This window comes from Eretmochelys imbricata, chromosome 1 (genome assembly GCF_965152235.1).
Source record: "Eretmochelys imbricata isolate rEreImb1 chromosome 1, rEreImb1.hap1, whole genome shotgun sequence".
In the NCBI taxonomy this organism is placed as follows: domain Eukaryota; kingdom Metazoa; phylum Chordata; order Testudines; family Cheloniidae; genus Eretmochelys; species Eretmochelys imbricata.
In genome coordinates, this window is record NC_135572.1 from 164,594,698 (window position 1) to 164,621,606 (window position 26,909).

The following is a 26,909-nucleotide window of genomic DNA, read 5'->3' on the forward strand; positions in this document are numbered from 1 at the left end:
TGCTACTGAATGCCTCCATGCATTAAGCTGTACCCTATCAGTGTGAGAGGACTGCATGAGCTCGGAAAACATGTCATCGCGAGTGCGTTTTTTCCGGCTTCTAATCTGCGATAACCTCAGGGACAGAGATGATAGGGGGAGTATGGAAACGTTCTACGCTCTATGATTCTGGGGGGACTGCATGGTCACCTCTGCTGCTGAGTGGTGCTAAGTTTGCCACGCTAACCAAACAGGAAATGAAATTCAAAACTTCCTGGGGCTTTTCCTGTGTACCTGGCTAGTGCATCAGGGTTCAAAGTGCTGTCCAGAGCGGTCACAATGGAGCAATCTGGGATAGCTCCCAGAGGCCAATACCATCGATTTGCATCCACACTACCCCAAAATTGACCCACCAAGGTTGATTTTAGCGCAACTCCCCTCGTCGGGGAGGAGTACAGAAGTCGATTTGAAGAGCCCTTTAGGTCAACAGAACGGGGTTGGTTGTGTGGACGCAGTCATTTTTAAATCAACCTAACCCGGCTAAATTCGACCTAACCCCGTAGTGTAGACCAGGCCTAAGGGTCAGTTCTACTACTCTTTACTCATATCAATTTCAGTGGGATTATTCAAGTAGTAAGCTATTACTCAATCAAGAGTGGCAAAATGTTTCCCTAATGTATAGTTGTTAATGTTGTGTGTGTGTGTGCATGTTTGTATGTGTGTATATATTGCGTGTACATACACCCACATGCATTATAAAAAAAAATAGTAGAGATCTTTACATTGGCACTTTGATAGATACCTAGGGAAGTGTCATGAGAAGTTTGAAATAATTTAGCACGGTTTAATAAAATCATTTAATAAAAAGCCGAACACACAAGTATGAAAAAGTAGTAGCAGAAAATATTGTACCATAATTTCTCTTACTACAACCTGGAAACCTCTCTCAGACATCATGGAATTAGCCAAAATATCATTTGTGTTGTATTGTGTATTTTTGTATTACACTTCATATTTTTTCATCCATATCGCTTGGTCTTGTCAGCACAAACATTCTTGGCTCCTTTCCCATTTTGGCTTCTTTTCCAATTTGTTAAAATAATGCATTGTAATTACTTAAGAAAACCAATAATATTCTATGACAAAAGAAATCCTAAGGCAGCATATAGCTATTGTGGCCGTATCATCAGCGTCTCTTGCTTTTTTTCCCTTCCGCACCTTATTGGCCCAATCTTAAAGCTTTGACTACATTTTTGTTCAATCCTCATTCAGACGCCCCCTCCACCCCACATTGATTCAGCCGGGAGTTTTGCCTGAGAAAAACTGAATAAAAATGGAATGGGGAACTCATCATATGGTCTGTAATCTCTAAAGTTCTTCTCTCATCTCCTCCCACTTATTTCTCTTCCACAACCACAACACACATGAGAAGACAGAAAACCATCCTTTAAAAACATCTGGTGAGCCCTGCTGGCCACATGTCTTCTGTGCTACTTTCTGTTTGCCATTCTCTGTAGCTTGTCTGGGTGTGCTGCTTTGCATCCACACACATTCTAAAAAAATGCCTCCCATCCATAGAGCCACCCCGTTCTTGTAATTGCGTCTCTCAGGGATGACTAATGCAATACACAAAACCTCTTTGCATGTTACTAGGTTGTTGTCTGGGATTCGCTATTTTCCCACCTTGACTTCATTCCCTCTCAAAAGGCCCCAGATTACAGCAACCCTTTCTCCAGCTGAAGAGGCTGGAATGCAGCTCCCTGAAGAGCCCTTCAACACTATGTCAAGCATCATCCAGAGGGGGCACTTCAAGTGTCTCACTTTTCCCTGGGTCTCACTGCACTCTTACTGCATTTCCAGTCCCTGCCAGACTGTAAATGACAGCTGAGGACACAAGTATGGATGCCTGTCTGGCAGAGCAGTGCACTATCATTGGACAATCAAGCTATGATTTTTAGAAGATTTTTTTAAAAATCTATCTTTTCCTTTGACGCTTTAATCACCAGTTGCTCTAGAGAGCATTCCTGTGTGGTTTCTAATGCAGCCGTCAATGTAGTATCTAGGCACCATATACAAAATTAAGTTTTACTTATTGCCTGTCCAGAAATACAGCTAGTTCTCTTCCCCGTGTTAAATGTTTTTTTCAAGTGAATCATGGTGGGGATCTTGCAGGAGAAACATTGCTAGGTTGTTGTGCTACCCTAATATTGGGGACAGATCTGATTGACTGAAACAGTGAATCTTGTACTGTACTTTTAAAGATGCAAGACTTGGGCTTATTTTGTTGTTGCTGGGAGTATATTCCAAAGCCAAGGGCCCTCTGTTGAAAAAGCCCTAGCTCCTGAAAGTTTTATCCTTGGGACCGAGAGCTGCCATGGATAATTACAGAGGGAGTGGCGGTCTCTAAATCTTGCTCATTAGCAGTGTTAAAGATAAGGACCTCATACGAGATCATTCACTATTCTCACCCAGTACGCCCGCATATGGACAGTAATTTCCCATTTTAATTGCCACATACTGTGTGTACATGATCCATATTTCATTTGTGCCTAGTCTTTCCATTTGTGCTTTGTGGATTGTTTAACCAGGGGTCTCATCTCTTCCCATTAGCTAACAAAGGGCTGTGTACTAGGGAAAGCTGACTGTCGTTTATCAAGAAACTAATCTGATATTATTTTTGAACCAAAATTTAATAACCAGTTTTGACAGATCATGTGTGTTTGCATACATCTCTGTGTGTAATAGGCACATGTGTATCTGGATAAAATACTTAGGCTGCATGCTAATACACAGATGCAAGGGGAAAGTCTGGGTGTGCATTCATCCTGTGATCTTTATGCACCTGTATTGACTGTATGCCTGATTAATTCAGCTAAAATTAGATTGGATGCATTTCTAGCTAATTTTACCTGAATCAACCAGACATATAGTTAATACATGTGTAATGAGTAAAACTAAATGCAAATTAATGGCCAGAGGACTACAGTGGAATTATCAGAGAGTAACAGTAAGTGACACATAGGCATATGGTTATGTAGTCCTGTGGTTAACCAGCATGTGGTTAATGGGTAGACTTCTATAAACAGTAAAAGGTAAGCGGAGTGTCTTCCTGCTTTTGCCAAATTGTGTCACAACAGGCACCATCATTTTGAAATCTAATAAGTTTTGAAGAATATCTTTAAAGCAGTTACAAATATTGCACCTGGCCCTGATTCTCTATAGTAATTTTTCTGATTTTACAATCATGTTTAACTATTAAAAAATATTTTTCTCGCTCCTTGTGCTGTGTGAAAAACATACAGAAAGAACAGGGGAACTGATTGAGTGTGTTAGGGAAACAGTGAAAACGCCCCCATTAAGTGCTATTAAATGTCCCAAGTAAATAAACTGGAAACATTATAGCTAGAAATAGATTAATAAATAGAAAAGTATTATTTTTCTCTAATCTCTTTCAGTTATAGGTGTTTTAGGTGCTACTTGTAATAACAGTAGGTAAAAATATTTTCTTAAAGAAGCAGGATATGTTCTTTGGCTTGATGATGTCCCTTTAATATTAGTTAAAAATCTCATGTCTTGGGGTGTTAATTTTCTTGGGGAGTTTTTAATAGCACTTATTTTTGATTCCTCATAGAAAAGTCTGAGTATTGGCAACATAATTGCTATGATCTGTCTTACAATTTGGTATTTAAAAAATGTCAAAAACACTTTAGCCTTGAGTCTGGCTGAGTGGACCCAAGCCAGGGGTCAGCCGTCTTGAGGCATGGATCAAAGGTGGCTTTTATGCCACCTCTACAGCTCCTCCCAATATCCGGAGCTACTTTTCAGCAGAGGTTGGAAGGGTATTAGGAAGGCACTGGACTGGGATGCAGAAGAACTGAGTTTTTATTCCCGGCTGAGCTACACACTTCTTGTGTGACATTGGCTGAGACACTTAGGGCTTGTAGCAATGCACACTAGAAGGGTGTGAATTCTAACGCACATCAACATACTGTGTACTAACTGGCCTGTGTAGACCCTGCTGGTGTGCACTGAAAGTTCCCTAGGGCACATTAATGTACTACTGTTTGGAAAGGGACCACATTAGCGTGCAAGGGAACTTTTAGTGCACGTCAGCAGGATCTACATGGGCCAGTTAGTGCACAACACATTGGTATGCTCTAGAATTCACACCCCCGTAGAGCGCATTGCTGCACTGTGTAAACAAGCCCTTATTTAACCTGTGCTTTACTGCTCCATCCTAATTCACTGGGACATTGTGAGGACAGAAACCATTAATGATTATGAAGTGCTCAGATATTAGTGCTGAGGGCCATACCGATACCTAGATAAGAACTGAGTTCAGATACTATTGTAAGTGAAGCTGTCTTATTCTCGTCACACGTGGATGTATACCTACATCTAGATAAACAAAGCAAACTATAACAATGGGAAGCTTTCATCAGAAGAAGCCTGAGACTTGGATGACAGGAATGTTGGAGTCCAGCAATGAGGTACCTTTTGTAGAGGTGTGTGGGAAAGTTTGTACAGCACATGCCTGTGCAAGTATAACCTCAATTATCTGAAACTCCCCATTGTCCAAATCAGGGCCGTGTTTCTTGAAAATTTCATGATTATCCATGTCCCCCAGGACATTCAGATAGCTATACTGAAACGCACTATAGGTAGTACTGTAAATGCCAAAGTATTTATTTCTGTAAATGCCAAAGTAATAATTAATATTTATACAGTGCTTTATATTGTCAATATGCCACACATTCAGTAACTAAATAATCTGAAGGACACTAGACAAGTAGTAGTATTATCCCCCCTCCCCAATTTTACAAATGAGAGTAAAAGGAGTTTACACCAAAACAGAAACAGAAATATTTAAATGCATCATAATCATGGCAGCATATATCATAATTTCTTATCTCCATTTGAACCACCAAAACAACTAATTTTCAAAACTCAGAACTATGGCGTGCACATACCATATCTGAAAAGTCTTCCCTCTGAATTATAATGAAACCCACCATAATATCTTAGCAAAACTTTCCATAGAAATCCAGGAAGCTAGTTTTTACCCACAAAGGGATAAAATAAAAAAAAAATGGAGTTTGTATAAAATATTCTTGTCCAGGTTTAAAACAAGGGGGAGGAAGTGGAGGAAATCCAGAACAATAAAATCTCTGTTATGTCTTCATGGAACTCTTTAATTCCCTTCAGACAAACTATAGAGATTTTTTTTATCTGTTCTCTGTAATTTCTTGGAGGTATGGTAGTAGATTTCTCTGTATTTTAAAGGATTCCTGTTTATTCTGTAGAATTGATCTAACAGTAGCTTGAAGCATCTACCATGGGATTTTCAAAGCTTCCTAAGGGACTTGAACACCCAGTTCCCTTTGGTGTTGATGGGAACTGTGTGTTCAGATTCCTTAGATAGCTTTGGAACTCAGCCATAATGTATAGGGCTCTGTGAATTAACACCCTTAACAAATATAGATAATTTGTAAGTGGTAGTGTAGATAATTTAAAATATAACTGTCCAGCTGTAAACTGTGTATTTTACAAAGTATAAATAACATTAACTGTAAATCAATTATACATGCTTGGAGCAGTAGCCATGTATGGAGTATACACAGCCTTGGATTGCCCTGAAGTGGATGTGAAATGCTGCACCGTATGGGCACATATATAATATATAGAGACTAAAATATTATGTGTTTTTGAGCTGTTGAAAATGACAGATACAAATTCTCTCAATGCATGTTGTATTGTAATCACCAGTAAGAGAGTAATGTGCTTTCCTGTTGCAGGGAAGAGCTTCACCCTAACCATCACAGTCTTTACAAATCCTCCGCAAGTAGCCACATATCACAGAGCCATCAAGATAACGGTGGATGGACCTCGAGAACCCAGAAGTAAGTGATCTGGCAACAATGTTAATGCAGGTGTGAGATTCCATATTAGAACAGGGGTTCATCACCTGTCAGATTAAATGCAGCAAAATATAAGATTCATTGGGAGCAATGGATGTGCTTTGAGCTAAGGCTATCCACTAACGATTTTAAATATGCCTCTCTAGAGCTTAGTTCTGCACGAGTGTATTCGGTTGTTCAAAAAAGTATTTGAAGTGCTCTGCATTTGAAGGCAACAAACTCAGGCAGGATTTGTATAGTACACAAGACAGAAGGGATACTGGGTAAAAAAAGGACAGGACATACATTATGCAGCATTTCCTGGTCACTTTGACTTTCAGATGATCATAGGATTTTTAACTTTAGAAACCAAGATGCCACTGATCTAACTTTTCAAAGTTGGCAGACAAAAGCAAAAAAAAAAAAAAAAAAAATTCAGAAAGATGACAACCGGCTGTTCTTGTGTATAGTTTATTGTGCCTCATGCTGGTTTATAACTTAGGAAAACTGTAATTGTTAAAAACAGCCCTTCAAACAGACAGATGGAATTTACTCCACTGGGGTGCACATTTTCACAGACAGTCGTTCTTGCCAAATTTTTTAAAAGCATTAAGTATGAATAGAAGATGAATGATTTGATATCTGTAGGGACAAATCCACAAATTTCACACAAGTACAGTTTTTGGAAAAAACAGATGTACAGTCATCAGATGCTTGTGCAACACATGCTCTGCTTATTACCATGGGCATTAATTAACCTCAGTCACTAACCTTCATGTAGAATTTTCATATTTTTTATCAAAATGCCCTGATGTAAATTGAGGTTTGTGGTTTCCTTCTTTTATTCCCTCTGCACATTTGGCATAGGTTCTAACTGTTGTTTAAGAGAAGTCATCCCAGGAGAGGAGAACAGAAAAAAACGAACACCCACTAGAGGGTGATCCGTGTAAGCCAGGGTTATTTACTGAGTATTGGAAGAACAGTGAGGTTCCAATGGCTAAATATAATAGGTTAGAAAACTCTCCGGCTTTCAGCTACCTTTTATTCTCAATAGTTGCCTGCAGTTATGGGCTAGATCCTCAGCAGGTGTAAATCAGTGTATGCAGCTGTACTAATGTATTAAAGATCAGGTCCCAGGGTTTTTAGGATTTGAGGCCAGCCTTCGAAACACAGAGGACTTTTTCTTTTCTTTTCTTTTCTTTTCTTTTCTTTTCTTTTCTTTTCTTTTCTTTTTGTGGTGGTGATGTTTTGTTTTGTTTTGTTTTTTGAATGAGTGTCTACATTGTTCCTGAGAAATATCTCTAGAAAACCAGCAACTGTGCATGCAAAGCAGGTATTTGTATATGCAAATACCAGATCTGCATGCACAATCACCTGGCCTTAGGTTTTTTGAATACGTGTCTGATAGAGTTCTAAGAAACAATATCATTCTGATGATCTACCTCCTGGTTTAGATCAATTGCTCAGTTGGTATAATAGTTAATATTTAATAAGGTTTTACATTTAAGAGAGGAAGTAAAGAAAACATCTCTGCTGAAGCTACATATGTATCTTCACAACTCAAACACATGTAAAAGCCTTTTTGTATGCAATTTCAATTTGTCATAGGGAAGTCAAACGTATAAAATGAGTAGTACACATAAGGAAGTTTTATGCACGTAGTACTAAGGGGTCAAATTTCCTTTTGATAGAGACACATAACTCTCATTATTGCCAGATAATCTGTTGTATATAAAAGAACAGAACATTTGCTACTAAGCACTGTAGTTTGATATCTAATCAAGAGTTTCTTGAATTGCAGCAATGGTTACATATATATGATACATGCAATACACTTTAGATAGTTGAGGAAAATGCAGTGAACTGTTTGACTAGATGGGCCTAATCCAGCCCCAGTCAATGCAGAGAAGACATGCTACCCAGAGCACACGTTATAATAGGCTTATGGGTAAACCTCAGTTTTCCTAAACTGTGTCATGTCACCTGATTTTTATTAATTAGGCAGAAAATTCCTTCCACTGTCTAATTCTTTTCAGTATCTCTCATAACATTCAGGCAATTGCGGCAGTACTGAACCATACCTTATTTTTATATACTCTCTCACTCTTTGTATTTATGGCACTTTGGATTTGTTGAATCAATTAGATCCAATGCAGTCATCTGAACAAAAATAGCTTGTGTTACTGCTATCTGCATAAACATATTTTAAGGGGTTCCTTGTAGTACATGCAGTGTGTTGCAAGGATTGAAAATTACACTGCTCCAAGGTCAAGGCTTTGCTATGTTCAGACCTGAACCAGTGTCAAAAGAAGCACTGCTGGACTGAGGGGATCATGAAAGATGTAAGCTCCAGTATCTCAAGGCCTGCCATGCTTAGAAATAAATAGTTCACAATCAAATTGCAACTTAAAAAGGAAACATTAGTTCAAAACTTTATTGACATGAGTAAAATTATGCACATGTGTAAGTGTCTGCGGGATCAGGACATTGCTAACTCCCTCATGAGCATGCCCCTCACAGAATCATAGAATATCAGGGTTGGAAGGGACCTCAGGAGGTCATCTAGTCCAACCCCCTGCTCAAAGCAGGACCAATCCCCAATTTTTGTCCCAGATCTCTAAATGGCCCCCTCAAGGATTGAACTCACAACCCTGGGTTTAAAGCAGGCCAATGCTCAAACCACTGAGCTTCCCCAGGGTCCCTCAAATATGCCCATTTTCCTTTACACTTTTTTTAAAACTCTGTACATTTGCAGGTAACATGGGGTGCATATCAGTGCCCATTCTGGAGGCCTGTCCCTGGTGCTCAGCTTTACATATGCTCATACATAGCCTAAGATTGCATTTTCATGGATGTGCAAATAGCCTTGCCCAAAGTGCTGTATCTATTTCAAGGATTTGCTAAATTGCGGCCTAAATAGAAATGTTTGGGGGAGGGGGTTATGGTTTTATAGGAAGTCTTTAAAGTCATGGCACTGTTTCTGTTCGTCTTAGGGGATGGGCTTTTTTGTTTTGGTTTGGTTTTTTTACAACATTTAAATTGAGGGTCAAATTTGAATTGACAGTGTGTCTCATCTCTAACTCTAGTGGCTTGTGATATATTGGCTGCAAACATCATGTTGAAGTTGAAGTGGGGAAAAAAAACCCAAAAAACCCAATCAAAATAATATGATTTTAAGGTGCAGTATCTTGCAGCCTGCCAGGGCTAGGACAGGCACACTACTAATTGTGCTTTCAGGACCAGTAATCTCTCCCAAGCATTGGTCTTGTACCCAAGGATCAGACAGAAAAATGTCAATTCTCATATTTTACTTTTCACAATAGCAGGCTGACGCCTCTGCTGGGGCGCAGTTAAGGTAGTAATCCTAATACAAAATTGTAATTGTTCTAGTTACCGAGTATTAACCCTAAGTATTTGAAAACATGAGGAACTTGTTATGGTCTTTTCTTTTCTTTTTTTACCTTGCCTTCAGAATTACAAGAGTGCAAAATCAGCCTGATAATGGGGCTGTGGTTGCAACATTAACTTTGGAAAGATTATCCCCTCTTCACAATAAATCAACACACACCTGCACAGTTGATCTTTGAACCCTGATCCTTCAAGACTAAAACCACAAGCCTCTACCACTTGAGCCAAAGGAATATCTCTATGAGCTACTTCTTGTATAAATGCCTCCGTGTTCTTTCTAAGATCTTGTCTATGTTTGCAGCAGCACATAGGGTATGTGTAGCTACATGCCACAGTGAAAGGCAGGCTGTGTCCACACTTGTCACTGCAGTGTGTAGCTACACATGGCAGTGAAAGTCTCTGACAGCGGGGAAGCAGCAGGGAGGCAGTGTAAAAAATAGCAGTGTAGACTTTGCAGGTATTGCTTGGGCATCTAGAGAGCTTTGGAGTGTATGTATATACCCATCTAAATCTATCAGCAACAAAAATTGTTACGAACTTTGTTTTATACATACAATATAATTACTTTATAGTCATCATATATAACTAATGCCTACGTTTTCTACTGTATGGAAAGTTTGAAAAAGCAGCAACAAGCCATTTTTGAGCTAAGAATAAATTTAAGACAAAGGTCAAAATCCAAACCAGGATAATTTTTAATGAGATTTATCTTAAAAAAACCCAAGCAAACACAGATCAACAAACTGTCTTCAAACTTTGCAGAAAAGCGCTCTCTTGTCTTCAGAGATTATTTGGTCAAACATGTTTGACTCAAAATTCTAGGGGTGTGGTATTAGGGCGTTATAATGGAAGCTGGCTGCCTCCTTAATTTATGTGCATAGGACGGGCAAAAGGTGAAACAAGAACATGTAATGTGATTTTAAGCCATTTTTGTCAAATAGACAAGTACAGATATCCAAGGATGTAAAAGCAGGTATCCGTTAACTTCTGGATTTTTTTTATTAAGTATTTGTGATGTGTAAAGGTCTACGTAATATACCATGTACTACTGTGAGTGCATGTCTGCATAGATACATACAAAACCAAATTTCTCAGATGTGGATCCTGAAATGCTTGCACAATTATGTACTTTATGGGTAGTTGATTACAATGATTGTGCATGGAAATGGCCAATTATTTGTTTATTAGTCAATTTGCATATGTAAATACCAGATTTCCATTTGTGGTAACTGCATGTACAAATTAGTTACAGAATTGTGTCTGGTTTTAATTTCTTTTTTTTTTTCTGCATTTCTGAATATGCATATCTATGCAGTGTTTCTTGTAAAATGATCATAGTGCACAGAGCCAAAGCACAAAAGGACATGGGTCTTCCTCCACTACTTTTATTTATTTTTTAAAAGTTTTCATTTTCCAGATTTTAATAAATGCTTATTTTTGACTTTTGTATAAGAGGGAAACAGCCTGTGCTGGCAAGGAGATACGATGACCTCAGAGCTCATTTTCAACTCCATCTTCTCTGATTCTATGACTCATAAAGCAAGTTGCGTTTCTATGAACTAACTCCATGGGGAAAATCATTAGCATTGCAGATCAAGAGAATTGCTCCTGGAAACTTGGTAGAAATATTATGACGATTCTTACATTAAATATGGCCCTAAGGCTGTCTGACGTACGGATGCTCTTAAAAATTATTTTCCTTCTTTTGACTTCTTTTAGTTCTTCCTTTTGGATTGTTTGAACTATACAGCTCTGAAGTGATTCTCTAGTAGAGCTCTGTGCTGAAGGCACTGTGTAAATTCCAAAGGGTTTGTAAATTTACGCCAGACTTACTTTTTTTTTTTTTTTTTTAAGCTGAGTTGTCCAGGCAAAAGCTGAATGTTAAAGGTGTTTGTCCAGCATGAATATACGGTTGTCCCAATTAATTTTGGCCACACATAATTAACCATATGAACTCCTCTCAAAGAGCAGTCTGGGGTGTAGGTTGTTGAGCAGAACTTGAGGAAGAATGTAACAAAGGGCATGTCTGCGCTAAAAACTTAAGTCAACCTAATATAGGTTGGCTTAGAGCCGCCGCAGTAATTACTGCGGTGGTGCATGTCCGCACTACAGTCCTTCAGTCGACGATATGCGTCCTCACCAGGAGCACTTCCACTGACCTAATAAGGCCAGTGTGGGGAGCTGTCGGGCTCTCAGCTCCAGTTGTTGCCCCCCAACGGGCTCCTGGCTCCACACCAGCTGCCCCACCGTTCTCTGTTCCCTGCACACCCCTGCCCCCCTGGAGCGGGACAGCCATCTGGGCTCTTGCCTGCCCAGTCCTCACTGGGAGTGGGGCAGCTGCCCAGGCTCCCAGTGGGCTCTCAGCAAGGAGCCCAGGCAGCGGGCAGCAGCTGGGCTGAGAGTGGGGAGGACTTGCTTGTCAATTTCACGGCTCCAGCATGGAGTCATGAACTTGGCAAGAATGACAGCCAAAGGCCGATATAAGTAAGGCAGTGTCTACATGGACACTGCATCACCCTAACTACACCAATATCAGCCCTATGCCTCTTGTGGAGGCAGATTTATTATGTCGGTGTAGTACAGCACACGTATTAGGGAGCAAGGCTGTAGTGTGTACGCTGACATAGTTAGGTCGATATAAACTGCTTTATGTTGACCTAACTGTGTAGTGTAGACCAGGGCAAAGAGGTTGGCCATACAGACATTATCCAGTTCTATTGCCATCTGGCAGCGTTAACAAGAAGACTGAGGTCAGTATTCATTCTCCACCTTTGATCCTTTATGATCCACTTTTGATCAATCAGTGTATTTAAGTGCAGGACAGCAGCTTGTCCAGAGGCTAGTAAGTGATTAAATCCCAGCTGTAAAGATCAGGGATCAGATCATCCCTTGCCATGGAAAAACCTATGGAAGGTGGCTCTGAGGAAGGAACTCTCCAAGGATCCTCTTATGGAGAACTTTTCATTGGGGGATTGCCCCTCCTCCTCTCCCAGGTATCTTTTCTGGGAATTCTCCCCAGGGCTGGAGGGGTGACATCGTGTGTCTGGCCAGTCCATGCCTTCCCTTCACCTGTGCAGCCTGTTCCCACTCTGCACAAACCCTGGATCCACGGAGCACCTTCCTCATGGTTTGGAGGGGGTGGGAAGTGCCTCACAAGTGAATGATCCCTCTCTTCATAGGTGCTGACTCTGTGGGTGCTCCGGGGCTGGAGCACCCTGGGGGAAAAAATAGTGTGTGCTCAGCACCCACCGGCAACCCTGCGGATCTGCTCCTCCCTCTCCCCCGCCCCAGTCCTCCCGCCTCGCCGAACAGCTCCTTTCACTCCCTCCAAGCACCTCCCACCCGCCATGATCAGCTGTTCAGCGGCATGCAGGAGGCACTGGGGGGGAGGGGGAGGAGCAGGGGCAGAAAGAGGCAGGGCATGGGGTGGGGTAGAGTGGAGTGGGGGCAGGGCCTGGGGCAGAGCAGAGGTTGAGCACCCTCTAGGAACTCAGAAAGTCATAGCCTCTGCCTCTCTTTCCCACAGGAGCTGGGAGATCTGTGTACAGAGGGTCCCCTCTGCATTCACATCTGGGATGGATGATCTCACTGGGTTTTTATACATCTACGATTTTTAAACCTTGCTTTCAGGCTTGTATACAAGGAAAAGCTATTGCATTGCTTTGGGACCTACTCTTTTGTACAACCTGACTTTACAATATATGTTAGATTTTGTCAGGCGAGGGTTAGATAAAAGCTTTAGGTCCCAAAAGTGAAAACTTATTTTACTAGACATATTGCATTAATCTGCTAACTCCTTAGACCCCTACAGAGTAATTTAATGATCATAAATTCGTTTGGGACTTCTGTGTCTGTACTCAGTTTCTATTAAATACAGCTTTGACTGAAAGCCAAAACATTTTTCAAATCTTTCTTTTTGTCTCAATGAACTAAAATAATGTTAAATGCCTTCAAATCCTTTCTTTCTTTCTTTCTTTCTTTCTTTCTTTCTTTCTTTCTTTCTTTCTTTCTTTGGAACTGAGACTAACTTTTAAGAAAAGATTTGTATCAAACTGTAATGTAGAAATCACATATGAATAAGTGTTTGTGTCACTGTCATAAAATGATGGTACCCCCCAGGATTTCACTGATTACTTACCAGACCCTTTCATTCACCTGGGGATTTGTAATATTTCACAGATTCTTTGGCAGAAAATTCAAATGAAAAAAATTAAGTGATATTTTTGGCTTGCTAGATAATAAAATGAGAGAGTGATTCAGAATCTTATTACTTCTATAGAACCAGTTGTGTGCTAAGCACTTCACAAATCATTTGTCCTCTAAGGATCAGCACCCAAAATTGCTAGATACTTTTAAAAAATCTTGGCCAAGGTACTTTTCCCCTAAGAGCTTCCAATGTAAATAGATCATGTATAGACAAAGAATGCAATGGACTGCAATGAACACAAATGATTGAGCACTGATGTGTGCATGTTCTGTATTCATGTATTTTCTTGTATTATTAAAACTTAGAGGGGAGTAGGAGTTCTGGGTTTAAATTATGAATACACAACAAAGACTTTTAAAATCAGCTTATATAATTTTCATATAGAAGTGTACAGCAGCAATGTAAAATTACAAAACATTCTAGTTCAAATCTAAATTTAGATTTGAGCTAGAATGTTTTGTAATTTCACACTGCTGCTGTACACGTCTAGTAAAAAGAATATATATTATATATATATATAATTTCATTGCTTGTATTCTTTTTACATTTTTTTTCCATATGTGAGTCATGTTGGGGAAACCATTCAGGAACAGTGACTGAGTTCAACTTTAAGCAGAATAAAACACTGCACTATGTGAGCATATACAAAAGGAAACATGGCATGCTGAAGAAAAGACATTTGAACAGATGGAAAATGCAGGGCATTCCCAACAATCTATCAGTTGCTGGGATTGCTTTGCATTCTCCCAGAGCAGCAAGGAAATGTTGGCACAAAAGATAAAGTTCATATCATGCAGATGCCAATTGTCCCTCCCAAGTATGTATATTGCCCATTCCAACGTCTAATTTTTAAAATTATTTTGTTAACAAAATCATTTTGCTGTAGGGCATAATGAGAGCAAGAGACGTAAAAGAAATAAATTGTGTTGTCGGTTTGTGACGAGTGATCATATGTTCTGAAAAGAATCTAGATTATGAGGAAATACGTCTGCTTATGACACACAAATGTTTACATGACGGCATTGAATTATAGCAATGCGCTCTGCAAGGGCTTGTGTTTTAGGACCATCTGGAAGCCATTGTTGGTATGGAATGTTGCTGGTTACCTGCTTGGCAGTGGCAGCTTCAGAGGTTAATGTTAAATCAATTCTTCAAAGTCCAAACTGACTTCTCATTGAAGGTGCAATTTCAGGTGTTGAAACTGATCTATAAAGACCTTTGTGGTTTGGATCCTGGCTACCTGAAGAGACCCCTTCTCCTTATGTGAGGCCTCTCTTCATGATAGTCCAAGGGTTGAATGTCTTGTGGCCAATGGCAGGGTGTTCTCAATGGAGAGCCATTGACTTTGAAACTCACCACCAGGCTGGTAGGGCCTACGTCTGTCGACTTTCAGGGTATGGTGCAAGGCCCATCTATTCTTAGACTGTAACAGAGTGATATGATTGGTAATTTAGATCTATTCAATGTGGGGTATTTTTCTGCTGTCATTTGTGATAGGCACCTATTTTATAACTTTCATAATAATATAAGCAGCTTTATAAATGACACACTGACATGTGTGTTTGCATTTCACTGAGAAAATATTTTATTTTAGGAGTAGGCGAAGTATAGTGACTTATGATGTGAGACAAGACATGTTCCAGTGGTAAGAGCATGAGACTAAGGGTTTGTCTTCACTATGGGGGTAAGTCAACCTAAGTTACGTGAATAACATGAATTACGTGAATAACCTAGCTGGAGTTGACTTAGCTTAGGTTGACTTACCTCGGTGTCTTCACTGTGGTGCATCAATGGGAGATGCTCTCTGGTCGACTTCCCTTACTCTTGATGAAGAGCTGGATTACTGGGGTTGACTGGAGAGCTCTCTGCCATCGATTTAGCAGGTCTTCACTAGACCCGCTAAATCAATCCCTGCTGAATCGATTGCAGCAGCATCAATCTCCCCATAGTGAAGACCAGCCCTAAGAGACAGTAATTCCAGCATTCTAGTCCTTCCTTAGCCAATACGTCCCTCTGCCCACGCCACTTCCTGCAGCCCCCATTGGCCGGGCACAGCGAACCGCAGCCAGTGGGAGCCACAATTGGCCGAACCTGTGGACGCAGCAGGTAAACAAACCGGCCAGGCCCACCAGGCGCTTTCCCTGCACAAGCGGTGTGCCAAGTTTGGGAAATGCTGGTATAAGCCAGGACTTGCAGCAGTGCAGCTTACTGTGGGATAAGTTGTATCAGTGCAAGTCAACATTTTTGCTGGTGTAGATACACTTGTGCAAAAAACTTCAGTATAGACAGGGTCTACCCACCTACATTCCTAGGTGTTTTAATTAGCTAATTGTAGCACCTAGTTCACAAGAGGATCAGTCCACTGTTGTTTGTAAGGTACTTTGAAGGTGAAACAAGAAACACACAGATTACCTTCAAGTAACCACCCCAAACAGTAACCACCCCAAACAGACCAAGAAATCAAGTAACCACCCCAAACAGACCAAGAAATCTGCTATCCAGGCACTCTGATACTACAGAACATGCTCCAAGGCGAAAGTCCAGGATACACTCCTTAACCGCCTTCACCAGACAAGGGCATTCCACCAGAGAAGTAGATTGCAAATACTCCGGGAGAACTTGCTTTAATATAGGACATAAAAACCTCCAACTGCACACTGATACTTGTCCCCTACACCCTACACTGGAACCCATAGAGGGTATCATTAAACAATTACAATCCATACTCAATACAGACCCCATCCTGAAATAAATCTTCCCTGAGCCCCCTTTTCTGGCCTTTGAATAACCCTCCAACCTCACCAAGCTCATCATTAGAAGCAAGCTCCCTACAGACCAGGACACCAACTCAAAGCAGCACCAGACTCTGGCATAACAACAGATGCAAAACCTGCAGACTTATCTCCACTGCTACAATGATCGGTACCCCCCACAACACACCTTTCAAGATCTATGGGTCATACACATGCCTATCATAACAGGTGATGTACCTCAACCAGTGCATTAAATGCCCCAACAACAACTATGTAGATGAAACAAAACAATCACTACGCTCTCAAATGAACTCACACAGAAAACGGAAAAAAGACAGAAACACCATATCATCTATGGGTGAACACTTGTTACAAAATGATCACTCCATATCTGACCACTTAGTACTCATCCTCAAAGGAAACTTGCACAACATCTTCATGAGCCTGAGAGCTTAAATTCATAACTCTACTAAACACCAAAAATGATTTGTGGCTCATTACAACAATCTACGGCTGTAAGAGTGTTAACTGCCCACTTCACCTTGAATGGTTTCTTGCAACATGTGTTTTCTCTTTATCTGTTCTGCCTTGTATTTAGCTGTGGCACTTTGAGTCCCTTTTCCCAGACCTCAAGAGCTCTGTGTAAGCTCAAAAGCTCGTCTCACTCAGCAACAGAATAACATGAGGGGGAAAGGAGTCCAGGAGAGCTGGCTGTATTTTAAAGAATCCTTATTGAGGTTACAGGGACAAACCATCCCAATGTGTAGAAAGAATAGTAAATATGGCAGGTGACCAGCTTGGCTTAACAGTGAAATCCTTGCTGATCTTAAACACAAAAAAGAAGCTTACAAGAAATGGAAGATTGGACAAATGACCAGGGAAGAGTATAGAAATATTGGTCGGACATGCAGGAGTGAAATCAGGAAGGTCAAATCACACCTGGAGTTGCAGCTAGCAAGGGATGTTAAGAGTAACAAGAAGGGTTTCTTCAGGTATGTTAGCAACAAGAAGAAAGTCAAGGAAAGTGTGGGCTCCTTACTGAATGAGGGAGGCAACCTAGTGACAGAGGATGTGGAAAAAGCTAATGTACTCAATGCTTTTTTTGCCTCTATCTTCACGAACAAGGTCAGCTCCCAGACTACTGCACTGGGCAGCACAGCATGGGGAGGAGCTGACCAGCCCTCTGTGGAGAAAGAAGTGGTTCGGGACTATTTAGAAAAGCTGGACGAGCACAAGTCCATGGAGCCGGATGCGCTGCATCCGAGAGTGCTAAAGGAGTTGGCGAATGTGATTGCAGAGCCATTGGCCATTATCTTTGAAAACTCGTGGCGATTGGGGCAAGTCCCGGATGACTGGAAAAAGGCTAATGCAGTGCCCATCTTTAAAAAAGGGAAGAAGGAGGACCCTGGGAACTACAGGCCAGTCAGCCTCACCTCAGTCCCTGGAAATATCATGGAGAAAGTCCTCAAGGAATCAAGTCTGAAGCACTTAGAGGAGAGGAAAGTGATCAGGAACAGTCAGCATGGATTCACCAGGGCAAGTCATGCCTGCCTAATCTAATTGCCTTCTATGACGAGATAACTGGCTCTGTGGATGAGGGGAAAGCAGTGGACGTGTTGTTCTTTGACTTTAGCAAAGCTTTTGACACGGTCTCCCACAGTATTCTTGCCAGCAAGTTAAAGAAATATGGGCTGGATGAATGGACTATAAGGTGGATAGAAAGTTGGCTAGATTGTCGGGCTCAACGGGTAGTGATCATTGGCTCCAGGTCTAGTTGGCAGCCGGTATCAAGTGGAGTGCCCCAAGGGTCGGTCCTGGGGCCGGTTTTGTTCAATATCTTCATAAATGATCTGGAGGATGGTGTGGATTGCACCCTCAGCAAGTTTGCAGATGACACTGAACTGGGAGGAGAGGTATATAAGATGGAGGGTAGGGATAGGATACAGAGGGACCTAGACAAATTGGAGGATTGGGCCAAAAGAAATCTGATGAGGTTCAACAAGAACAAGTGCAGAGTCCTGCACTTAGGACGGAAGAATCCCATGCACCGCTACAGACTAGGGACCGAATGGCTAGGCAGCAGTTCTACAGAAAAGGACCTAGGGGTTACAGTGGACGAGAAGCTGGATATGAGTCAACAGTGTGCCCTTGTTGCCAAGAAGGCCAATGGCATTTTGGGATGTATAAGTAGGGGCATTGCCAGCAGATCGAGGGACGTGATCATTCCCCTCTATTTGACATTGGTGAGGCTTCATCTGGAGTACTGTGTCCAGTTTTGGGACCCACACTACAAGAAGGATGTGGAAAAATTGTAAAGCGTCCAGTGGAGAGCAACAAAAATGATTAGGGGACTGGAACACATGACTTATGAGGAGAGGCTGAGGGAACTGGGATTGTTTAGTCTGCGGAAGAGAAGAATGAGGGGCGGATTTGATAGCTGCTTTCAACTACCTGAAAGGGGGTTCCAAAGAAGATGGATCTAGACTGTTCTCAGTGGTAGCAGATGACAGAACAAGGAGTAATGGTCTCAAGTTGCAGTGGGGGAGGTTTAGGTTGGATATTAGGAAAAACTTTTTCACTAGGGGGGTGGTGAAACATTGGAATGCATTACCTAGGGAGGTGGTGAAATCTCCTTCCTTAGAAATTTTTAAGGTCAGGCTTGACAAAGCCCTGGCTGGGATGATTTAGTTGGGGATTGGTCCTGCTTTGAGCAGGGGGTTGGACTAGATGACTTCCTGAGGTCCCTTCCAACCCTGATATTCTATGATTCTATGAACAGAAGTTGGTCCAATAAAAGATTTTACCTCCCTCACCTTGTCTCTAGTTTTGCTGACAGTACAAGTTCCTTTCTTACATGAGCAGTAAATGAGAGGATGTCAGATATATAGCAGACTTGAGGCAGTATAGGGAAGGAGTTTCAGTAAGAATACACTTCATTATAAAAGTTATTTTAGTTTCTTTTTGTAATCATCAGTTCATCCTACTTGATCCATCTTTCTTCAAACAGTTCAATTTTGAATCTAAAACAGTCACCAAATCATTCAGTTTCTCTTCAATCTTCTCATTCTTTCTGACCTTATTTCTGTAGTGGGTATTTGCTTTTACAACCTTCAATCTCATTTATTGACCATGATGCATATTTTTAAGTGTTTATTTGTACTTGTATTTGTATTCTGGGATCTTCAGACATGTTCAACATTGGTTTAACTCGGCTCCCATTGAAGTCAATGGTAAAACTCTCAATAAGGTCAATGGGAGCAGAGTTAGGTCAGTGCAAATGCATTTGAAAATCCCTTCCTAAAAATGCAGTAAATACTCCACTTCCTCACCAGCTGACTCTGCAGCACTGCCAAACCCCTGCAGCACACAGAGGAGAGATGATCATCATTTATCCAAGGAGAGCCTTGTATTATTAAGGCTGGTGAACAAGTACATCTTTCTGACTGTTCCATAGGAATATGGGGAAATACCAAGTAGACTTGTGTGTAAGCAAAGGTGTTTAATAGGCAACCTAATCAAGTTATTTTATTTAACATAATATATTTATTTTAGCAGGCAGAAGAAAGCGCACAAAGTAGACAGCTGGATATATACCTGTTGATTGTTCCTTCTCACTTAGAATCCAGTCCTATAGGGTGCTGCTCAGCACCTCAAAAGACCAGGCCCTTTAACTCTCTCAGACTTATCTGTCTTTTCTTTCCTTAGTCTTCCTTTTGTCATTAAGGACCATATTCTGATCCTTGATTTAAAGCCTGAACCAATGAGAGGTTCTAAGCTTCTGTAGGGGCCTTGCGTGGGATCAGGGGAAATGGAATCAAGCCTAGGATGTGCTGTGCAACCAACTCATTGCAGTTTCCAGGCTGCAGTACATAAATCGTCTACGCGCCTACCACATAGGGTGGTTAGCCAATGGATCTATATAGTTTGTTGACCTACTGGCGTTGCCTCTGTCCCGTTCTGCATCCTCTCCCAAATGCCTTCTGCACTACTGTTGAGAGAGCTGCCCTGGAGCGAAGTCCAATGGTGTGTGCCAAGGGAGTTCCACCAAGTCCCGTTACATGACATCTCCACCGTCCACTTCCTCTCTCCAACTCCATGCAGCGGAACACTTGTGGTTCTTCTGCTTTCCAGGCCCTGTCACTTACTCCAAGAGCGGGGATCGGAGTGAGGAGTCATGCCCCTTAGAACTGGAATTTAAAAGCAAAAATATTCCTACATGATGCTGTGTTGTTCAAAACAATCTGCTGTAAATGCAGAGCTTTTATGGAGTCCTGCTTAGTAAGAAGTTTTCTTAGTTATGGGTTTTAACAGAATGGTAGCCACTTAGGGTGACGGCATAGCTTTGTGTCTGCACAACATCATTGCTTCTCAGTAAGCAGCCGTGTCTTTCACGTTGTGGTTAATTGCCAGAAGTAAAAATGCTTTTTTGCTGCAGTCAGAGCTCAGCTTGTCTTCTGTTATCAGACGCTGTACCTGTTTCCTTCATGTAGACACACAGAAACACTGGAGGCTGTCATTGTTGTATCCTTCTCTGATACGCTGGAATGAACAAGTTCCTGGAAAAGAATTTCTGCTCCAGAGGTGATTCAGATTCTTGCCTTTGGCCTATCAGCCACGATGGGCAAAATGAAGAAGCAATTGAGTTTTAACAAACGTTAAAAGGTGTTTCATGGGGGCCAGGCTGTTCACATGTTTGCAATGGCCTCTGCCAGAGGAGTTCGACTCCTATGTCCTAAGAGAGGGAGAATGATGTATAGAGGAGGCTGTGTACTTCTATCTGTGGAGTAACCAAGAAAGATTTGTCTGTCCTACAGCATACTCTGTCAATATCTGAAACAATATTAGCCTACCTATCACAGAAAGAGCATCTTATTTGTTCTCCGTAACCCTGAACAGATGAGGAGCAGTATGTACAAATGGAGGAGGGGAGATATGTGAAGGAAGTTAAACCAGCCAGTGATGGAAAGTGCTCCCATTTCTTTGTACAGCATAAAACTTTTCATCCAAAGTATAATAGTTCAAGGCAAAGAACTAATCTGACCAGCTTCCTAAGACTGAGTGATCAGGAACTGTAAGGCTACGGTGTAACCTTAACACAAACTGGCAGAAAAGTTTAGGCTGTAACTTTGACTTAATTACTAAGAATCTGCCTGCCTTTCCTGCCTACACACTGCATTATGGACTGGTCTTGGTTACCTGCTCTACCTATCTTCACAATCTAGCCGCGAACAGTTTTGGTTGACCACATCACTTCCCTGTTGAAAGTTAATACTGTTTGACTCATTCTGTGTTGCTAACACCAAGCCAAAGAAAACAAGCTTAAAGAATAACCTGCTTGTATGCAGTTTGGAAACTACTCAGAGGCCCTGCTTTCAAAATACTATACAGTAGCTTACTATATCTCTCTGCAGCTGCAAAGAAAATGAAGGAAGTAAAAATGGTGCAAAAATATAAAAAATAAAGACTAGGCAGAACCACAAGAAATTCATGAACTCTCAATGAGCTGGAATCCTGTTTGGGCATTACATAGTATTACTACAGTTGAGAGTCTGTTAAGTCAAAGAAGAAAAAGTTCACGCCATTTCACTGAAAAGTCCGGTATTCTGAACTATTGCACAGCAAAACAATTGTGAGTTAAATTACGTTCCCTGCTCAAGGAAGGCAAAGATTTTTTTAATTTTATTTTCCTGCTGAAGTGAAGAAACAGATTGACAAAGCCAGAAGAGTACCCAGAAGTCACCTACTGCAGGACAGACCCAAGAAAGAAAATAACAGAACACCACTAGCCATCACCTTCAGCCCCCAACTAAAACCTCTCCAATGCATTATCAAGGATCTACAACCTATCCTGAAGGATGACCCATCACTCTCACGGATCTTGGGTGACAGGCCAGTCCTTGCCTACAGACAGCCCCCCAACCTGAAGCAAATACTCACCAGCAACCACACACCACACAACAGAACCACTAACCCAGGAACCTATCCTTGCAACAAAGCCCGTTGCCAACTGTGTCCACATATCTATTCGGGGACACCATCATAGGGCCTAATCACATCAGCCACACTAGCAGAACCTCGTTCACCTGCACATCTACCAATGTGATATATGCCGTCATGTGCCAGGAATGCCCCTCTGCCATGTACATTGGTCAAATCGGACAGTCTCTATGTAAAAGAATAAATGGACACAAATCAGACTTCAAGAATGATAACATTCAAAAACCAGTTGGAGAACACTTCAGTCTCTTTGGTCACTTGATTACAGACCTAAAAGTTGCAATTCTTCAACAAAAAAACTTCAAAAACAGACTCGACTGCTGAATTGGAATTAATTTGCAAACTGGATACAATTAACTTAGGCTGGAATAGAGACTGGGAGTGGATGTGTCATTACACCAAGTAAAACTATTTCCCCATGTTTATTCCCCCACCCCCACCCCCCACTGTTCTTGTCCGACGTTCTTGTCAACTGCTGGAAATGGCCCACCTTGATTATCACTACAAAAGGTTCTTCCCCCACCCTTCCCGCCCTGGCTCTCCTGCTCGTAATAGCTCACCTTAAGTGATCACTCTGGTTACAGTGTGTATGGTAACACCCATTGTTTCATGTTCTCTATGTATATAAATCTCCCCACTGTATTTTCCACTGAATGCATCCAATGAAGTGAGCTGTAGCTTACGAAAGCTTATGCTCAAATAAATTTGTTAGTCTCTGAGGTGCCACAAATGCTCCTTCTCCTTTTGCGAATACAGACTAACATGGCTGCTACTCTGAAACAGTGTAGCTAATTTTTTCATGGGAGAAGGATAATGTTTTCATGTGTTGTCCAAGTTTGAACAGTAAACAGCTAAGGTGGGGAAAATTCACTTTTCCTGTTGTAATTCCCTGGCTTAGACTCAGAGAATGAGCAATGGTTATTGTAGCAATGCAGGCATAATCCCGTAGTGTAGACAGAGTCAAAACTGATGGAAGGCTTTTTCTGTAGGGGAAGGAATGCCACCTTCCCAAACAACAGTAGCTAGGTTTGTGGAGGGACTCTTCCATCGACACAGCTGTAACTAGGGTTTAGGTGGGGGTGTGAATTTTTCCTTACCTAACTTTAAGTTTAGGCCAGGTCTTAGATTTTGTCATTCCAGTTGAGGCAAGGTAGGATCAGGAAGTATATACTGCCTAAAGGAATTAACTCTCCCAGGTTCCCAATCTGGTACCTTTTGCAAGCCCTAAAATGTACTGATTAAATCATTTAACCAAAAAGCAATAACAGTATGAAACTAATGTCTCTTTAGATTTTTACTTTGGACAGAGCTATCATTTTCTACTTTTGTTTCCACACCTGTTCATTTATTCCTGTCGCCAGCAATTATGTGTTAGTCCCCAGACTGTAGATGTGGCCTATCGTGGCATAGCTAAGGTGCTGTAGCTCTGCTGGCATAACCCTGTAGTGTAGACGCAGCCTACTACAGCAATGGAAGTGGTTTTTCTGTCGGTGTAGGAACGCCGCTGCCCTGAGTGACGGTAGCTAGGTCGATAGAAGCATTCTTCCATCAACCTCACTGTGTCACCACTGGGGGTTAGGCTGGCACAGCTATTGTGCTCTGGAGTGTGGATTTTTCACACCTCTGAGTGCAGTAGCCATGTTGACCTAACTTTTAAGGCCTTAGCCCCATGTCTGGAGTATATTTTTAGGGAAGTTTATGTGAGGGAAAATGCAAACAATAAAGAAACAAAGGAGGCTTTTGGCAGTGTGTTGCTCATGTTCTAACCTTGACAGGGATTAGCTCTTTTAAAAGTACATATGTTGTGGTTAAAAAAAAGTAAGATGAGGGTACAATTTTGCAAACCAATGTAACTTCCATGAACTGATTCTTCTTTAAAACATTCCATATGCTCTGTTGCATTATTGTTACGTCAGTGAGCTGGCCTATTCCCACATGTGAACCTTGTGATGCTCCCAGCAGTGATGCCCGTGCATGAGTACCAGCCTCAGGGCAGACGGTTAAAAAACAGGGCACAAACCCCACATCGGTTGTGAGTTCTGAACTTAGATTTCACCAACAAACTACGTCAAGTGCAGACACTTCAAGCACTTTAACAGCCTTAACGTGGAGACACAGACAGGCCTCTTCGGTACTCCAGTCTGTCTTGCCACCCACGGGAGCGCATCGCTGTGATAGATGGCCCCGTGTAACATGAATCACAGCAATATTCAGGTTACTCCTAATCCCAAAGACCCAGTCACTTATCCCAGGTCAATTGCGCTTTAGGTCTCACACCAGAGACAATGCTTGTAGCCAATCCTCCAGTAAACTATATGAAGATGTATTAAATAGCAAAAGGAAATTAGAGAGATTTTACAAGTTTAAAGCAAGCACACATAGTCACACAAATGAGTTACAGTCTTAGGTTAGAAAAGGTAATATAGGCTTCTATAATCCGCAAGCTCTATTCGTCCTTTAGGGCTAGCCCAGGCTTTAACAGCTGGTGATCTCTTGCTTATGCCTAGAAACACCTTGCCTCTCCCACCCCTTAGAATCCAATCACCTTTGGTTTGGGGGTTTTATGCCCTTCCTGCTATATGCAAACTCAGCTGATGGGAGGAATCCACTTACATGATTCATGGGGAGAGAGCAGAACAGTCTTTAGTCCTTTTGTTGATGGCATCTCAATCCACATGTAGGGAGGGTAAGATGCAGCTATAGCCTGTCTGGTATCGATGGGTCTCCTTTTTGGAGAGTGGCGTAACAATTTCTGTAGAAAAACAGCTCTTCACACCAGTTCATGTCCCTCTCCTGAATGGCAATTCACACAGTCACAGAGGCTCACCATACAACTGCTCAAATATTACAGTACCATATGGAGCACTGATATTACAAGTGAGATTAATGCATGCAGCAACTCACAAGCATTCAGTAGAGTCTAAGTACTGAACGCTTTCTGATAATTCCGATACCTATTTTATCAATATTAACTCACAAGTGAGCCAGTCAGATTCCAGCTATGTATCTGTCAGTGTCCAGTTGAGACATGAGGACCTTAGCATGAACTGGCACCTGGCCTGCCAGCATCCATATCCATATCAGTCACCAGTCAGTAGAAATGTTGGTGGAGGAATGGGAAGCAAAACAAATTTCCTTTTTGTTAAGGTTTGGGTAGGGTATATTCTAGCTACCAGTTAGTACTGTACAGCAGGGGTTCGCAACCCTTTTCTTGCTGAGGCCACCCTCAACATGTTATAAAAACACCAAGGCCCAGTGGGGGCTCTGGGCTGCGGGCGGGATCCTTGGGCATAGGCATAGTTTTACTTCTATTTGGGGGGCAAGGGCTCGAGCCAACTCTGCACTGTGGGGTCCAGGGAGGGAGCGCTACCTCCACCCCCTGACTGACTCAGGAGGCCACCCAGCCTGTCTGGGCTGTGTGGGATATGCAACCAAAAATTATAACTTCAAGTGGGGACTCAGTTCAAAAAGTTTGAAAACAGCTCAGGGTACAGGGAGAGGGATATCTAGGGGCTGTGTGCGAGCATGGGGGTAGCTCAGGATACAGGGAGAGGGGTATCTAGGGGCTGTGTGCAGGCAGGGGAGTAGCTCAGGGTGCAGGGAGGGGTAGCTAGGGACTGTGTGCATGCAGGGGGTAGCTAGGGGCTGTGTGCGAGCATGGGGGTAGCTCAGGGTGCAGGGAGGGGTAGCTAGGGGTGTGTGTGAGCATGGGGGTAGCTCAGGGTACAGGGAGAGGGGTATCTAGGGACTGTGTGCAGGCAGAGAAGTAGCTCAGGGTGCAGGGAGGGGGTAGCTAGGGACTGTGTGCATGCAGGGGGTAGCTAGGGGCTGTGTACACATGCCGCGGGGTTGGGGAACCCGCAATGCGGCTTCCAGTTTGGAGGGGGGTGCTGGGGCTTCTGGCTTCAGCCCCCTGCTGCTCCTGGCTTGTGGGGGGGAAGTTTGCCGGCTTCAGCCCTGCCCCGCTCCCAGCTTCGTGGCCCCCCTGAAAGTGTTCATGGACCCCAGGGGGCCGCGGACCTGTGGTTGAGAACCACTGCTCTACAGTTCTTGTCAACCCAGAATGTACTTTTTTGAACAGAACAGGTTTAAACAGGAGGATGGGGAAAAAAAGAACATGGAAAACTAATTTAACACATGTACAAGTTGGATTATCAGGGTGGAGAAATAGAAATGCCCAGACAAGTTCAGGAGCTGCCAGAAAGGCAGCTAAGGTTGTGAAGTCTGAGTCCCATAGTAGAGAGAGATCATAGTGGGAATGTCTAACATCTATAAATGCTTGCAGATACCCACAAAAATAAACTGTCCTCCCAAAAGGACATCAAAAGGGGGATGTTGGCTATGTGAATGGCAAAAGAAGATGCGTCTAGGAATGATATCACAGTATCGGTCAGTTTGTATTTGGCTTTACTCTGTGGTAACATCACCAGACATTCCCCTTTAGATGACCATCTGGATGTCAGTGAGTGCTCAGGGGAATGTCACACGTACATAATATCCAGCCTATTCATGCACTTCCCAGCACCCCCAAGTCTGTGGTCAGTTTGGATATGATGGATGACTGACATAACTGAATCTATTCAGAATTATAGTCACAATGCAAAGCTGTTTGGTGTAAAACTGTATCTACCTTGATATTACTACCATCTGGAAGGTGGGCGTTAGGGA

The 26,909-nt window shown here is 42.1% G+C and overlaps 1 protein-coding gene across 3 annotated transcripts in view; it reads left to right on the top strand.

The window, feature by feature from the left end:
• The window catches only part of RUNX1 (RUNX family transcription factor 1), a 210,797-nt gene that overhangs the window by 136,133 nt on the left and 47,755 nt on the right, over window positions 1-26,909 (top strand). For all 3 annotated transcript variants that reach the window (XM_077818817.1, XM_077818835.1, XM_077818826.1), the window contains exon 5: window positions 5,775-5,879. In XM_077818817.1, the coding sequence (XP_077674943.1) occupies window positions 5,775-5,879 (105 nt within the window). The remainder of the gene's footprint in view (window positions 1-5,774; window positions 5,880-26,909) is intronic.